The sequence below is a fragment of the Pan paniscus genome, chromosome 3 (genome assembly GCF_029289425.2).
Source record: "Pan paniscus chromosome 3, NHGRI_mPanPan1-v2.0_pri, whole genome shotgun sequence".
Taxonomy (NCBI): domain Eukaryota; kingdom Metazoa; phylum Chordata; class Mammalia; order Primates; family Hominidae; genus Pan; species Pan paniscus.
Window position 1 is genome coordinate 153,849,618 of NC_073252.2, and position 16,583 is coordinate 153,866,200.

Consider the following 16,583-nt stretch of genomic DNA (forward strand, 5'->3'; position numbering starts at 1 on the left):
TCCTGGAATACGTGATTAAAAATGCAACCAATGGATAATGGAAGAGAATTCAGGTTTGGGGAACTCTGGTTTGATGACGTTCTACAGAAACTAATAGCACCCTCATTGGCAAATTTCATGCAGTTGATATCGGATCTGGGACACTGTCAGGGCAAGTGCTAAGAACGCTGAGGGACACTGGGGTATACTGAGCAAAGCCCTACTGTGAGAGGCTGGGGACTGAAGGTACAACTCCGGCTCAGCTACTGACTTGGCAAAATGATCTCACTTCTCAGGCTTCATTTCTTCATCTATAAAAAGAGCTACAGGCTGGGTGCGGTGGCTCATGTCTGTAATCCCAGCACTTTGGGAGGCTGAGGCGGGTGGATCACAAGGTCAGGAGATCAAGATCAGCCTGGCCAATATGGTGAAACCATGCCTCTACTAAAAAAACAAAAACAAAAAACAAAAAACAAAAACCAAAAAAATTAGCCAAGTGTGGTGGTGGGCACCTATATTTCCCAGCTACTCCGGAGGCTGAAGCAGCAGAATCACTTGAACCCGGGAGGTGGAGGTTGCAGTGAGCCAAGATTGTGCCACTGTACTCCAGCCTGGGTGACAGAGTGAGACTCTGTCTCAAAAACAACAACAACAAAAAAGAGCTAAAAAATTAGTCTCTAATGTTCCTTTTAACCTTAACATTCAGAAATTCTATGAAAATAAAAAAAATATATTCTCATCTTTCTGGGATATTATGAGATATTCAGATCTGCAAAAAAGCATGTATATATTAAGAAATGTTAAGAAATAAATATAAATATTTCTCTGAAGACAGACTTCAGATTTTTCCCCTTTTGATTTCTTGACAACTGCTTTGCCTAGAAGTGATTCATTTTTAAATATTCTGATTAATTACTTCATGCTTTGATCATCTACATTTCCGAACGTGGAAACATTATTTAATATATGTGAACAAACTGTTTGAATTTTGAACACACAGTAAACAAGCAAAAAAGGAAATAAAGAGTTTAAGAGGTTGAGAGACTAGTCACCTTGTTTAACCAGTTCAAAGCATTGAGAGTAGAGCCTCCATTGCAGCCATAATTATTATACGAACAGTCAATGACCTGCTGGACACTTAGGTCTTCCAGGGGCTTCCCCTTTATTGCATAAGCAGATTCCACTGCCCCCACCACGCTGAAGGCCCAGCATCCTCCACACTGTTTAAAAACAGAAAAAGGGGTGGTATTTCTAGGGTTTAAATCAACTTACCAACATCTCTAAATGTAACAAGTTATCAAATCAAGTAAGGTTTCCAGATTCTGGAGACCTACAAAATAAATACGCCTATCCTCTAGATTTTTAAACTGAAAAAAAGAGAAAACCAAAAGTCTCTTTTGAGCATCATTTAATTATTAGTTCATGTTGTCAGCATTATTACTATTCTAAATTTGGCAATGCAAGATAAAAGTGAATTTTTAGAGACCGAGGAAATACTTGGACTAACTGATGTTCTTCTAAAAGACTATTCAGTTCACTGAATATGTGACTTCTCTTTGTAAGTGGCTTTTCTTCTGGAGAGTGTGTGCCGACTCCCGCTCCAACCTTCCATCCCCCTTGCTTTTCTAAGGACACTCTGCTTCCATGGTCATATACCACTTCCATCCTAAGGGTGAGGAGGGGAAAGATGCATGTTGTGCTAATTATTTGATGGAGATAAGAGAATTAATAAATATTAATGAATTACTTTTTAGGCTATAAAGATGCCCTATTAAGTATGCTTATAGTGGATGCACATGAAATGTCCTAAGGATATAAATCCATATTAGTCATTACTCCAGTATTGGCTGCCAATCATGCTGATAGTGGATCTCTTAATTTGCTTTTACCTAACAAACTAGAACAAAAGAATAAAAGAACTAGTCCTGAAAGAAAGAGAGGAGACAGAGGGAATGAAATTAGGGATCGTAGGATCACGTAAAAGGAAGAAGGATCCACAGAAAAGGCAGAAGAGAGTAGGATTTGAGACTGGATGAAACTAACATAACTGGAGGGCCATGTGTGGCAGAGTTAGACCAAAAAAAAAAAGGAATGACAATTGGATATCTTTGCAGAGTTAAGTTTTGAGCAACTTTATGGCTTTAAGTGCTTTTTTAAAGGTTTTATCTCTATCTCTAGTGCCTATGGCATAGTAAAAACACTCACTAAGTGACTATACAGCAGGGTCTCCAAACTTTGACAAAGGTGAACACAGGGCAGCTCATGCCTGTAATCCCAGCACTTTGGGAGGCCAAGGCAGGCGGATCATGAGGTCAGGAGTTCAAGACCAGCCTGACCAACATGGTGAAACTCCGTTTCTACTAAAAATACAAAAATTAGCCAGGCATGGTGGTGCGCACCTGTAATCCCAGCTACTAAGGAGGCTGAGGCAGGAGAATCGCTTGAACCTGGGAGGTGGAGGTTGCAGTGAGCCGAGATCGCATCACTGCACTCCAGCCTGGGTGACAGAGTGAGACTCCGTCTCAAAAAAAAAAAAAAAGAGAAAAGGTAACAGGCTGCTGACACCACCCCTATAGCCAGCTTTAGTCAAGCCACAAGGGCAGTTCCTGCTTAAAAAAAAAAGTCTCTCGTATATTCCTTTAATTAAAGATCTCTAATTAAAAGTTCCCTCTTTAATACACTGTGGACAATTTTTGAAAGGATTAGATTTATGTCTAATTGACATGTTATTACAAATCCAATAATAAAGCAAATGATTTGGTGGTAAAACTTAACGTACAAAAATAAATATAGACTCTGAGAAGCAAAAATCATTCTAACTACACATTGACTGCGAAACAGCTGGCACCAAAACACTTTCCATAAAAGGGAAGGCTGAATGATCTGTTGAGGTTTCCACTGCAGACAAACTGAGACTATCCCCTCTGGTTAGGGGTTTGACTTTCCCTATTTGGCAGGCATTCCCTACGCCAACAGTTGGGAGTGTAGACGGGTAGGGAAGGTCAGCAAAGTATGCACACACCCCTCAAACGTCTGCCAGCTAGGTGGGTTCACTACATGCATTATAGGTCATACCCACCCACATCTGCCCTTACCACTTTCCTTCCTATTTCAAAGACACCTCCTTCCACCACTTCAGAATAACTCACAAGCTGCTGCCCTGCCAACTCCCATGTCCTCAGCACACTTTGAGTCTCTTTTCAAGGTAAATTGCTATATTTATCGCAGTACTTACATATTTCTTAATCAGTAAACATGTGTAAAACTGTGCTACTGTGTCTATTAGTTTTCTGTCTTTTAAAAAATATGTCATTGACTAAGTTCCTAGGTAGTGTGACCTAACCTCATTTCTCCCATAATCCCTGTCATGCTACTGCTCAATTCTGCATAGGTGGTGATTTTCTGGAATGTATGTGTCACGTTATGGCTGAACTGACTACTAACTATACTTTTAAGGCCCACAGATTCAAAGGTATATGATCCTGTGAAGATGGGGGCAGATTTTCTGATAGAGCTTGCAAGATGAGGCTTGAGAACCCAGGAGATTCGGCTACACTGTTGGTAAATGTATCCATTTTCATTTTACTTTTTCACTTTTTTTTTCCTGAACCATTTAAGCCTTTAGTGCTCATGTTTACCTTCTCCAGCCTTTCATCTGCTATTGTACAGAAAGCTTGGTATCTGTGATACAGCTACTGGGAAGTATCCCTGAGCTGTTATTACAGCTACTGGGAAGTATCCCTGAGTTATTGTGTTGGTGGCAATGGCAATTAGTAAGAGTACACAGCAAGGAAGGTTTATCTTCAGAAATAAAAGTCAGGGCTTTGACATTTGACTCTCATTCCTCCAGAGATTCTCTTTTCATTGTCATTTTTGGATGACTGAGATGTGATTTTCCTAGAGAAATGATGTTTCCATTACAACTTTGATTAAACTTGACCTCAAAGCTGCCTTTCAATGCTTAGATGATTAGAAAAGAAGAGGGATTTCGACTTACCATCTGCTGGTTTCTCACTTGTGTCACAACCTGCTTGTCCCTCCAGTCAAATCTTAACGGCAAAGACACATTGGGGATGGACATATGTACTTCTGCTGAGTATCTGGGAAACTTGGAAGGTTTGCTTCTTAAATAAATGGCTGAGTAGAAACATAAAATGAAAATACAACCAATATTATATTACAATATATGATATTATATATCATATATATTTGTTATATATAAAGACAATCAATATTATATTATAGGGAGACAACCAATATTATACTAAAAGACAACCAATATTATATTATATTATATCCTTGAGATTCTTTGGGAGGAACTTTTAAAGAAGAAACAGTAGCCTTCTAGTAGACCTGCTATTTTAGATTTTCTCTTGTGCTTTTCTATAACATAAAATGCATTCATTAAAAACTACAAAAGAGAATTCCTACAATAAGGCTGGAGTTGACACATAAAATGACTTGTTTGATAGAACCAGGTCAATAATAAAAATAAGTATAATTGACATCATTTGTTCTATCATAACCCATGGAACCACGTGTGTCCTGAAGAGAAAAAGCACTAGAAAACTGCAGAAGTGATTAGACAATTATCCTTTATAGCCACAGGGAAATGTGCATAATTATAACATTCATTTCTTAAGCAGTAATTAGAAGAGACTGGCCATGAATTTATTTTCTTATGTGAGCACATGGTACATGCCTGACATTTAGTAGATAGTTAATAAATGTTAACTATTACTCAATATATTATATTTACAATGAAATATTTATCAAAAGTTAAGCAAGCAAATTAAAATCAGGAAACCACCTAAATAGCAACATCGGACTATACCTTTAAACTCTTCAGGAAACAAATAGGAAAACTGATTTATTCCATAGAAGGCGGTGGAGTTTTCACTGGGAAATAAAGAATTCAAGTATCGATGTCTATTAAGACTTTCCTAGAAGAAAAACAAAAACTATTTCATATCCACTATGTCAGTTTTTCAAAGTAAACTGTGTATAACTAACTTGGAGAAATTTTTCAATTATAAAGTTAAAGCTTGATTTCCTTCAGACTACAATGTAAAGTTGTATAAGATATCCATAGGAGATTCATAAATATTTTCTATTAGAATTATTATCTAATTGCAGACATTTTTTGAGGCTGAGAAAAGTGTATTTTATTCATTTATAATTCCCCATCACCAGGCTTGTTGCAAGCATTCCATATACAGCTGTTAAAGTATTGACATAGTGGGAAAAAAGAAATAGACTGCAAATAAACACTAGATACTAGAAGCAAACTGTCACCTTTAGACATTCACTCATGTGGTTAAACAATTATGAATATGGAATATGTCCTCTTCACCTTTGTGTTTCCCAGAACTAAGTAATGAAGCATGAAAAACAGACTGGGTAAATAAATTAATAAATCAATCTGATTCTATTAAAGCTTTATAGATATCTCTATCTCATGTAGGGTACAAAGGCTCTGTGACAGATGCAATTCTGGAAATATTTGAAGAAGATAGCCTGGTTTCTCTATCTGGAGGGGAAATGTGACCATTATTTACTGATTTCTCAACTTTGAATTTTGTGACAATTTATCTTAAGCTTATCTTGTATATATAAACATGCTTCAATTTTGTAATACTAACCAATTACATAGAATAAATAAAATTTCAAGGGGCTATCATTTGGTACCTTTCCAACCCTAGCACTTCTACATATTTGTCTATGTACTTATGTGTTTATTGTGTGTCTGTATCAAAAACCTATAAGCAAAATGATGACTGCTTATATGTCTTCTTCCTTATGGTGAGACACTCACTTAGCACATGCCTGGCACACAATAGATCCTTGATAAGTGTTTGTTGTTGAATAAATAGATAAGTGACATTTTCCATATCATGCCCTTAATAACTTTAAGCTGTTTATTTTTAAGTAAATTATTGCTGGAAGTTGTCATAATCTTATTTTTTTTCCTTTTGTGCATACCTAGGAAGATTGCTAATCAACCAATTAATAAAGTTTTTGAGGTACTTAAAAATAATCTTGATGAAGCAAGGCTTTCAATATAACCTGGATATATAAATGTAAAAATAGAACTAGAATACAAGGTAATTCTGTATATGGCAAACGACAAATATAAGCCAGAGACTATTAACTGCTAAGGAATTCAGAGGATTCATTCAATCAATAAGTACTGCCTGGCCATCTTTGTGAGCTGGAGTAGTCAGGAAGGCACTGAAAATGTAGGATGTTAAGAATGTACAGGAGAGAATGTGGCAGCCATGAGAATGTGCCTCCCAGCCTTCTTTCTATAGGGAGTTTAGCTGCTGCTAGTTGAAATCTCCATGATCACACCAAGGGAAGCCACAGTTCTTACGGGCTGCACCTAGCTCATGACTTAGTGCTAAGGCTTGCTATTTGGGGGACAAATGGGACTCCCCTGACAGCTGGTTTTTGATTAATGACTCCCTGATGGCCTTGCCAAACCAAACTTTCCTTGGACTGTGAGACAGCATGGAACTCTTCCCCAGTCTTCCTTCCTTTTTTCCTTCACTCAGGGTCAGAATTACATTGCAATCAGATAGCTCTACCTGGACCTCTCCCTATTAGTTCACAGGAATTGCTCCTGTGATTGATTAAAAAAAAAAAAAAAAAAAAAAAAAAAGGCTGGGAGCAGTGGCTCACACCTGTCATCCCAGCACTTTGGGAGGCCGAGGTGGGTGGATCATCTGAGGTCAGGAGTTCGAGACCAGCCTCGCCAGCATGGTGAAAGCCTGTCTCTACTAAAAATACAAAAATTAGCCGGGCGTGGTGGTGGGCGCCTATAATCCCAGCTACTCAGGGGGCTGAGGCAGGAGAATCGCTTGAACCTGGAAGGCGGAGGTTGCAGTGAGCCGAGATCACAGCACTGCACTCCAGCCTGGACGACAGAGCGAGCCTCCAACTCAAAATAAATAAATAAATAAATAAATAAATAAGAAAAGAATGAGAAGACATGAATAACCAATTTACCAATATTAGGAATGAAAGAAGAGCCATGATTACAGATGCTTCAGGCATTAGAAGAATAATATTTTGACAACTTTATGACAATAACTTGGCAAACTGTACAAAATGGACAAACTTTTTGCAAGGCACAGATTGCCAAAGATGAAAGGAGAAATAGAAAACTTGAGCAGCCTTTTATCAGCTAAAGGCATTAAATTTGTAAGTGAAAACTGACTCACAAAGAAAACTTCAGGCCCAGGTGGCTTTTTGGTGAACTTTATACAATGAAGAAAGAAGTAATACCAATATTATCCTTTGAGAAAATCAAGAAGAAGGGAATACGCTGCAACTTAAATAAGACCAGTGTTACCCTGATTCTAAACCAGAAAAATGTATCTAAATAAAATAGAACTACATACCAGTATCCCTCATAAATACGCTGTAGACACAAAATCCTTAACAAAATAGCAAATCAAATCTAAAAATATATGATAAGGACAATACATTGTGACCAAGTGAAGTTTATTTAGAAATGCTAGGTTGGTTTAAAATTTCAAAATCAATCGTCAGTATGATACATCCTATTAACAGAACAAAAAAGGAATATACCACACACACACCACACCACACCACACCAAATGCGCACACACACACACACACGCACGCACGTGAGGTATAGACTGGTACGCCCTTTCAAGATCCTTAAAATTACACAAATTGTTTAATTAAGAAAATCTAATTCTAGGAATGGATTTTAGACTCTTGAGTGTAGGCAATGCTGTACGTGTGGGTTCTACACGTGTGTCTGGGAGAGGAGGCAGTAATTGAGCCACATACTCTATTTAGTTGGAGAGCTAATGCAAGTTTATCTCACTAGATCATTTGTGACATCTACGAGAAAAACAATATATTGCCACTCAAGTTGGCAAATGCCAGATGAAACAAACTTATACATCGTTGGCAGGGAGTTCCCATGTACTTCTCTTAATTTTTGTGTTGCCTTATGAGTGTCATTTCACCATCCAAAGTTTAGGTGTTCTGGTTGTGAAGTAGTTATAATAACACCAATTTAATAATGAAATAAATGAATGTATTATTTATTTATTTTAAATATTTATGTCCCTAATTTTCAATGATGATTCCAATAACAGTTACTTGGTTTTGGTCTTGTGCCATGTGTTTGAAAAGACAAATATCTCCACATATGTTTTCTATTTGTTACCACTTGATACACTGTTCTTTATGTCAGTGGCACTAGTATCTGCAGGACTTTTGAAAATGTTGCTGTCTTCCACTTGTTCAACCAGGAGCCAACTTCTAAAAGAATTCCATTTGCTATTCTGGTGTAATGACTCCTGTCATTTCACAGCTCTCCATAGCCCATGTCAGGGCTACTCAATCTTTATACAAATTGTTGACTTCCTGCCAACAGCAAAATACTCTAAACCACTAAGTGCTCTGCTTCGTCCTCTCCCTACCACTAATCTCTACCCACTTGTTTTGATTTTGCAAAACCGTTAATAACATTAAAAGTACTTCCCTGGAGGCTTCTGAACACAGCATAATAATAATAATTATTATTATTTTGAGACGGATTCTCGCTCTGTCACCCAGGCGAGTGCAGTGGCGTGATCTCAGCTCACTGCAAGCTCCGCCTCCCTGGTTCACCCCATTCTCCTGCCTCAGCCTCCTGAGTAGCTGGGACTACGGGCACCCGCCACAATGCCCGGCTAATTTTTTTTGTATTTTTTTTAGTAGAGATGAGGTTTCACCGTGTTAGCCAGGATGGTCTCAATCTCCTGACCTCGTGATCTGCCCGCCTCAGCCTCTCAGAGTGCTGGGATCACAGGCATGAGCCACCGCGCCTGGCCTCTTTTTAACTTTGCAACAATTTGAAATGTCTTACCATTGCTGTGCAATTTTTGGCTATATAATCAACCTCTCTGAGCTTTATTTCCATCAACAAATGGAGTAATACTGATCTGGAAGAATGTAAGGATGAAATAAAATAATAATTGGAAAACACTTATTACAGAGACTGGCAAAATAAATGCTCAGTTAAAATACTCTCATCCTCTATCTTCCTTTTCCTTTAAACAGAGTATTTGGATTATAGAAATGGCGCTCAAAGACCATACTTTCAGATTCACTTGGAGCAAGTATTTCTCATGTCATTAGAAATGAGGATCAATATTATCTATTGAAAGCAATCTGTTGCTTTCATGGTAAAATAATACTATCAGTATATCCAAGAATATCTATTCTCTTATTTATTTATTGTCTTGTTTGCTACACACTTATCAAGTTCACTAACATGGGTTTCACATCATTTAAAATTGAAAAAGCCCTGTGTTTCATTTCTTGAATTATCAATTCTTTTAAGTGACTTTTCCGGTCTCTCTTGATTCTGGCTATTAAAGATTTCATAGAAGCATCACAAACTGAAGTCTGTATGAGGCCCTTGCTGCTCATTACATCCAACAACCTCCGTTAGGTAAAGGATCAGTGGGCACATGTTCTCAACAGAGGATATGATAGGGAGCAAATTTAGAGTAGCCATCTCTAAAGTCATATAAAATATTAAAGAAAAGACCTGAACCTTAACTTCATTTATGAGAGGAAAGACGTAAAGTTTTGATGAATACATAGGAAACTTCTCATTGATACTTTTGAAAAGTGCAGATGTTTAAAAATTAGATCTTACATGAGAAAAATTAGAGCTGATAAATCAGAACAGCCTTGGTGAACAGATTTGGTGAAAAATAACTACCTTCACCTTTTTTTGTTGTTGTTAAGTGTGTTTAATTGAATGAGTTACAAAGGGAGATATCAGATTCCTGAACAGAAGGGTAACTCAGAACCCAAGAGCTTGAAGAAATTATCCTGATTATAAAACTAGGAAAAACATGTCCCTTGGGCATTAGTACGTCTTGTGCATACTATATGTCTATTTATTATAGGTATAACCTCTCAAATTCATACCTAGGACCCTGTCCCTGTAAGACTCTGTCCCTAAAGCTATCCTTATTATGACTTCTAGCAGCCATCCTTCTAAGAGGTAGAATCTCTTAAAGCTGCCTTTGTGTGTGTGTGTGTGCACATGTGTACTGGAGGTGATCACATATTTGAACTGTGATTTAAATGTAATATGTTTCTAAGCAGTGTCTTCCATATTCTAATTTCCCACCTGTTAGCCTAGCTAGGATGCTTCATGAGTATGCTAAAGGAGGTTGATAAGAACTGCAGAGTAGTCATGAAACATCCCAGCAAGGCCAAACAACAAACAGAGGATGGGTTCAGTCTGATCATAAAACAGGATAACTCTATTGACAAGAGACCTGAACCAGTCTCATGAGGAGGTTAGGCTGCAGTTTTAAAATTCCTCAGAAATCAACATTTTTCTTACAGGATCAGAAAGCCCTTCCAGCTATCTCAGGCATCTTGGCCCTCTTACCTTTCCAGCTGTGGGTAACCACAGTCTTAGATAATGCTCCGGCTAGGGTAAGTTAAGAGGAAAATGGTCATGTTCAAAACAATCAAAGAGTAGAAACCCACGGAGGGTGGCTTGAGGGGTTCTCAGATGTTTCCTTAATCTACTTCCCTGAGGGGAAAAATCTGTGAAATCTTTCTCACAGACTGCCACTAAGTAAGAGTAAATGAAATCATGTATTTTCTTCTTGCATGTACTCAACTGTTTCTAAAGGAGTAAGCGAATCTTTTATGAGCAAACTGTTGAGTTTTCATTTCTCTACAAGGAAAGTTCTCAGCCACTGAATGCACTAAATACAGAGAGTTGAAGGGATTGTTAAATTGAATGCAAGTATTCATTCTAAGTGTTTTACATGAATTAACTTAGCCCTGTATAAAGGTAATTGCTAACATTACCCCTCTTCACAGAAGAATAAATCTGAGAAACAGATACATGATTTGCCTAAGATCACACAACTAGTATTTGGTGGAGGGGTATAGTTATTTAGCCTGCAAGAAATCTACTGAAGCGTTATAAACTTTAAGGGACTTCATGTCTGTTTTATCAGCTGAAAAGGCAGTGAACATCTATTATTTTTCCCCATTGATATCTAGGTTTCCTTCCACTAATGATGATTTATTTGCCTTTATCAATATACGCAATGATGTGTGTATTCCCTTACAATGAATCCCATGTATCCATGGGATAAGTTTTATATTGAAATTAACAGAGACACCTAAGGTACTTTGGAAGCTCACTTTATCTTCGGCACTTTAAACTCATTGTTTGTCTTGCAGTTCCATTACTCAGACTTTTAACAACTTTCATTTGCAGATTTTGAAGTTTCATAGGATAAATCGTAAATTGTACACATAGATTTAAAATGTTCTCCTTGGGAGTGCTTTCGTTTCTGGAAATTGCAGTAAAGCTGAGGATGAGCAAAAAAGGTAAAATATTTGTATACAAAGAGCATCACTGAGAATTTCTTGGAAGACTTAGGAGTTGTAAACTTTAGATCAGTGATTCTCAACTGAGGATAATTTTGTCCCTCATTTGTCATACTGGGGATTGTCATACTGGTGGGATGCCACTGGCATCTGGTGCATAGAGCCCATGCATGCTGCTACTCACCCTACAATGAAGAGGAAGGTCCCCCACAACAAATCACTATCCATTCTCAAATGTCAATAGTGCCACTGTTGAGAAGCCCTGGATTAGAACAATAAAAGCTTTTTAAAGGATACACGTTTATAAATTACTGCTTTTGAAAAGTTTCTTAGACAAAGTATTTCCTGTACAGTGTACTGAAGTGTGTGTAAACATATTGCAGATATATGTTTACTATGTATGATAAGAAATGTGTAGTCAGTATTTGTGTGAGCATGTACACAAAAAGATTGAATTAAAAATACATTCTTTTGTGAACTACTTGGGAGAATCTATTTCTCCAGTGTATAAGTCTTTACATTCTTTTTATTTACAGGAAAATGTTTATTTACAGGATACAATGCTTAAACATAACGATATTCATTTTTTGTGTACATTTCTTACAGGACAGCACGTGTCTTATTCTCCACTGTATCCCTCAGAAAACCCAGACCAGTTCTTTAGACACAGTAAAAATTAAATAAAGTATTGGATAAATGTATGGGAAGATGAATAAATTATAATCTATGATTTTAAGTTTATGATATATTTCCATTTAGTCAATGTATGCTTTAAGTGAGATTCATCAGAAAAAGTCTGCTGAACAACCTTATCTAACATCAAATTCGTGTTTTCATCTTTATATAAGGTAGAACAGGAGTCTCAAAACCCTGGGCCATGGACCAGTACTGTTCTGTGGCCTGTTAACGACCAGGCTGCACAGCAGGTGGTGAGGGGCCTGCGAGCATGCATCACCACCTGATCTCCACCTTCTGTCAGATCGGCAGCAGCATTAGATTATCATAGGAGCACAAACCCTACTGGGAACGGTGCATGTAAGGGATCTAGTTTGCACAGTCCTTATGTGAATCTAATGCTTGATGATCTGGGGTGGAACAGCTTCATTCTGAAATCATCCGCATCCTCCTCACCCCACCCCCACACCCCAGTCCGTGGAAAAATTGTCTTCCATGAAACCAATCCCTGGTGCCAAAAAGTTTGGGGACCACTGAGGTAGAAAATAGGTTTTAAAGCTTTCTTGGATAAAGCCTATTTGGAGGACCTAATTCCAGATTTCAAGGGGCTGATTATGGCAAGCACATATAAGTGGCTCATTAGTTAGGATCACTTGTTATAAAGATGCTATGGCCATCTATTTACACATAAATAAATATTCCTAAATATATAAAAAATCTTATAATAATATAACCTGTGTCATTACGGCAACTGGTCTTAAGGTGAAGCTTTGGAAATTTTATGTAAAATCACATGTACTTTGGCATAGATATTATTCTAAAGTGAGTGTATCAAGCAACTTTTATTGGATCCAATATTGGGTCTGTGCCTCCCAAAAGGATAAGAATACCAAATGTTCTGTGGTAAAATAATGAGCATCAGTAAATATGAGGGCATAGCTAGGTTTTGGCACAAAGGAGAGTAGGCTAAATCCAATAGTTAAGAGCTTCCTGAGTACTGGAAGTTTCTAAAGGAGTGAAAGTGCAGAGATAAGGGGTGCCATCCAAAGTCAGGTGTCTTGTGAGGCATCCCATAATAAACCATAGTGGAGTCTAGTTTTCACTGAACAATACTACAATATTTTGTGGGAAAGTCATGGGCTAACCTAACTTTCATTTAACGTGCATTCCTGGGAAACTTACAAAATGATCTAAGGCTAAGATTAAAACAAATTTTAAAACCTTCACCATTCTCTAAACCCATGACCATGAAAGACATTACTAATTAATCAAGGACTTTCTTGAACCAGATCTTCAGCTGCAAACCCCTGAATCATCAATTCACCAATGAATTAACTTGATTTCAACAAGAAGTTTCACGGTTACCAAGGAGGCAAGGCCCTTTCCACCTTTCCCACTGTCCAGCTCTCTATCCCAAGTCCGAACGGCAATCTCCAGCTAACTAATCTAACTAATTCCTGATGATCTTAGATGAAAGACTTTCATCCCAAATCCATCCATCTCCCCCACTTCCCTCCTCCCGTCCATGGAAAAAATGTCTTCCATGAATCCGGTCCCTAGTGCCAAAAGATTGGGGACCACTAAGGTAGAAAATCGGTTTTAAAGCATTCTTGGATAAAGTCCAACTAAGCACCGAGAGGTGTTCAGTTTCCAGCAACTGTGCGTTGAAGCCTCAATGTTCTCTTTTTTGGGTATCCATCTCATGAAGCAAATTCTTACAGGCAGCAATTGCTTTGAAAATTTTTTCAGTATTTCTTAACCCGAGGTTTTTAAAATGTACTAAGAGTCTTCATAATTCGATCCTCCTCCACTTCCAACTTTCCATCTTTCAACCTGTTTCTTTGTATTTCTCCTGAGAAAAGTTACATTTTCTAGACATTCATCAGGGTATGGCCTCTTTACAGGACCAGTATGAGTCACTACATAAATTATACACATATATATTTATAAATTATCTAAAATCTAAATAAATGTTAAAAATATATTTATAAGTCTAGCCCTTTGAGCTTTGTCCTGAAATATTATTTTTAGGAGCCTGACAGTGTGTTTATTTATTTAGCCAATGAATACATTACCAATAAAGGTGAAACTGACTTTTCCCCTAAGGGGTTTGGTTTACCAGGAAAACGAACGTAAGTTGAGGATAGGGGTAGAATACAGGCCAGAATTTTGTTCTTGAAAGAGTAAGAGGACTTCTGGTTTTGATAGCTAGAACTGAACTCAAGAATAATAAAGTGGAGATAACAGTACACATCTCGGTTTGGACAAAATGTAAGAGTGGACAGAATCAGGGAAGGCTGGCCTTCCTAAACATTGGAGCTTTCCAGGAGAGTCGGGGGAAAAGAGCACAGCTATGAAATCCTGTGAGAAATTCCAACAAACACCGGGAAAAAAGATACACTTCCTTGAGCAATATTACTCAACTCAGACTTACGTTTGATTCAGAATGAAAGAATTTTCTTTTCCAATAAATTAAATCATGATAATGGCATCTTTCATGAATTTAAAAATGTGTTAAATAGTATCAGCTATCTAGAACATAGTGAGGCGAACACTAAATCGGCATCCCTTGCAGTTTCCTTGGTTTCAGGAAAATCATTATTTGTGCTCAGCTAACTGGTCCCTTCCAGAGTTTTCATGCTAGACTCAAATCTAAGCATTTATTATAAATATTATAAAATATAAATTATATTATATTTCGTATAATAATATGAAAAGGAAATTAAATGTTTCTCTTTTCTTCAACTCAGTCTCCGCCAAGGCAGGAAGAAATTTTAAGGTGGTGCGTTAGTTTAAGGAGAATCATAAACCATCAGGATTCTTTAATCTGGCTAAAGGCAGGCTCTTTGTTTCTAACTTCTGATCACTAGCGCCCTCCTCGGGAAAAAAAAAACACGACAGGTTTCTTCCACCAACAGGCTGCTCCCTGTTTCTGGTTCTCATAAAAAAGAAATAGAAGAGCTTTGGAAGCCAGTGGCAACGATCGAGGGGATTGCTAAAAGGGGGTGCTTCTTCCCACCAAGGACACTTTGGACGTATCTATGGATTTATTTGGGTGCGTCCCAAAAATCCATAGCGACAAATCTTTTCTGGAAAATCAAGTCTTTTGGTTAGCAAAGGCATGGGGGAGTGACACCATAGCACAAGGAGAGGGGAGAGAGAAGCTGGCTTTTGCACCCGCAGCTCAGGGCCCCAGACGCATCGCAGAGCCACGGGTGCCCACGAGCAGGGTCAGCTCTCGGGGGCCCTCTTCCGCAGCCCAGACCCGGGACAGGAAGTGAGGGAGCAGGGACAGATCCCGGGGAGGCGCGCGCTCGGTACCCGGAAGGCGGCGGCTTCACGCTCGCGGCTCCGCGGCCAGGTCGGGGTGAAGGGGGCGCGGGAGTCCGCATCGCCGCCGCCCCGGCACAGCAGCCACAGCAGCCACGGCAGCCACGGCAGCGCCCGCACGTCCATTGCGGCGCCCGGCTCCTCTGCCGCCCGCGCGGCCTGTTTTCTCTTTCGGTTCCTCGGCTCCTCCCAGCCTGGGCTCGAGGGGCGGAAGGAGCTGGGTTGAGTGCAGGATGCTGAGATTGACCCTTTTTTAGGTCCCCGGTGTTCTGCGACTGAAAATCCGGTCAGCTGGAGGCTACGGACCTCCTTGCTGAGGCTAGTTTTTTTGTTTTTGTTTTTGTTTTGGAAGAGTCAGGCACTTGACCATGTGCTTTCGAGGTTTCACTTCCATCCATTAGAAAAAAAGAAGCCTGAGAGTCATTCTTTTTGTGTGTGTGTTGAGATCAGGGCTCACTGCAGCCTTGACCTTCAGGTTCAAGTGATCCTCCTGCCTCAGCCTCCAGAGTACCTGGGACTACAGGCGCGTGCCACCACCCCAGGCTATTTTTGTATTTTTAGTAGAGATAGGATCTTGCCATATTGCCCAGGCCGGTCTCGAACTCCTGGACTCTAGTGATCCACCTGCCTTGGCCTCCCAAAATGCTCACAGGTGTGAGCCACCTGGCCTGCCCTGTGAGCCACCGGAACCTGCCTTTTTCCTTCTTGCCACAATCCCTAAGTTCAAGACCTAGTTCTGAAGTGATGTGGGCCAATACATAGAGTCATCCATTCAGCAGATGTTTATAAATTCGTAACAAAATTGTACAGATGTGAAAAGCGTACACAGTTTTTGGATCTATTATGGCAGTTTCAAAACTCTTGAAGCCTGTTTCTCCGTTTGCAAAGGAAGATAGAGCCAAGTACATAATTTGCAGGGTTCCGTGTAAACTGAAAATGAACTTCCCTTGTTCATAAATTGTGAAGAATTTCAAGACGGCAACAGCAGAGCATTAACCCAAGCCATGGGCCTTCTAAGCACCCACTTCTGCACAGGTCACACACTCATGAACCTGGCTCTACCGAGCCTTTCTATTATAATCTATTCTGAACAAGGCTTCCATGTCTGTGAAATTCATATCATTACCCTTGTAGATTTTTAGAACTAACATCAGATTTATGTCTTTAGTTTTTACCTAGGTGCAGTGAGTTACAATATT

The 16,583-nt window shown here is 38.9% G+C and overlaps 1 protein-coding gene across 1 annotated transcript in view; it reads right to left on the reverse strand.

Annotated features, from left to right (window-relative positions):
• CTSO (cathepsin O) overlaps positions 1 to 16,408 on the reverse strand; it is a 30,615-nt gene extending 14,207 nt beyond the window's left edge. Inside the window, exons 1-4 of the mRNA XM_003822559.5 lie at positions 15,376 to 16,408; positions 4,814 to 4,922; positions 3,977 to 4,116; positions 1,032 to 1,199 (exon numbers count right to left, since the gene is read on the reverse strand). Coding sequence (XP_003822607.1) covers positions 1,032 to 1,199; positions 3,977 to 4,116; positions 4,814 to 4,922; positions 15,376 to 15,510 — 552 coding nt within the window. The 5' untranslated portion in view covers positions 15,511 to 16,408. The remainder of the gene's footprint in view (positions 1 to 1,031; positions 1,200 to 3,976; positions 4,117 to 4,813; positions 4,923 to 15,375) is intronic.
• Between the last annotated feature and the right edge of the window lie 175 nt (positions 16,409 to 16,583).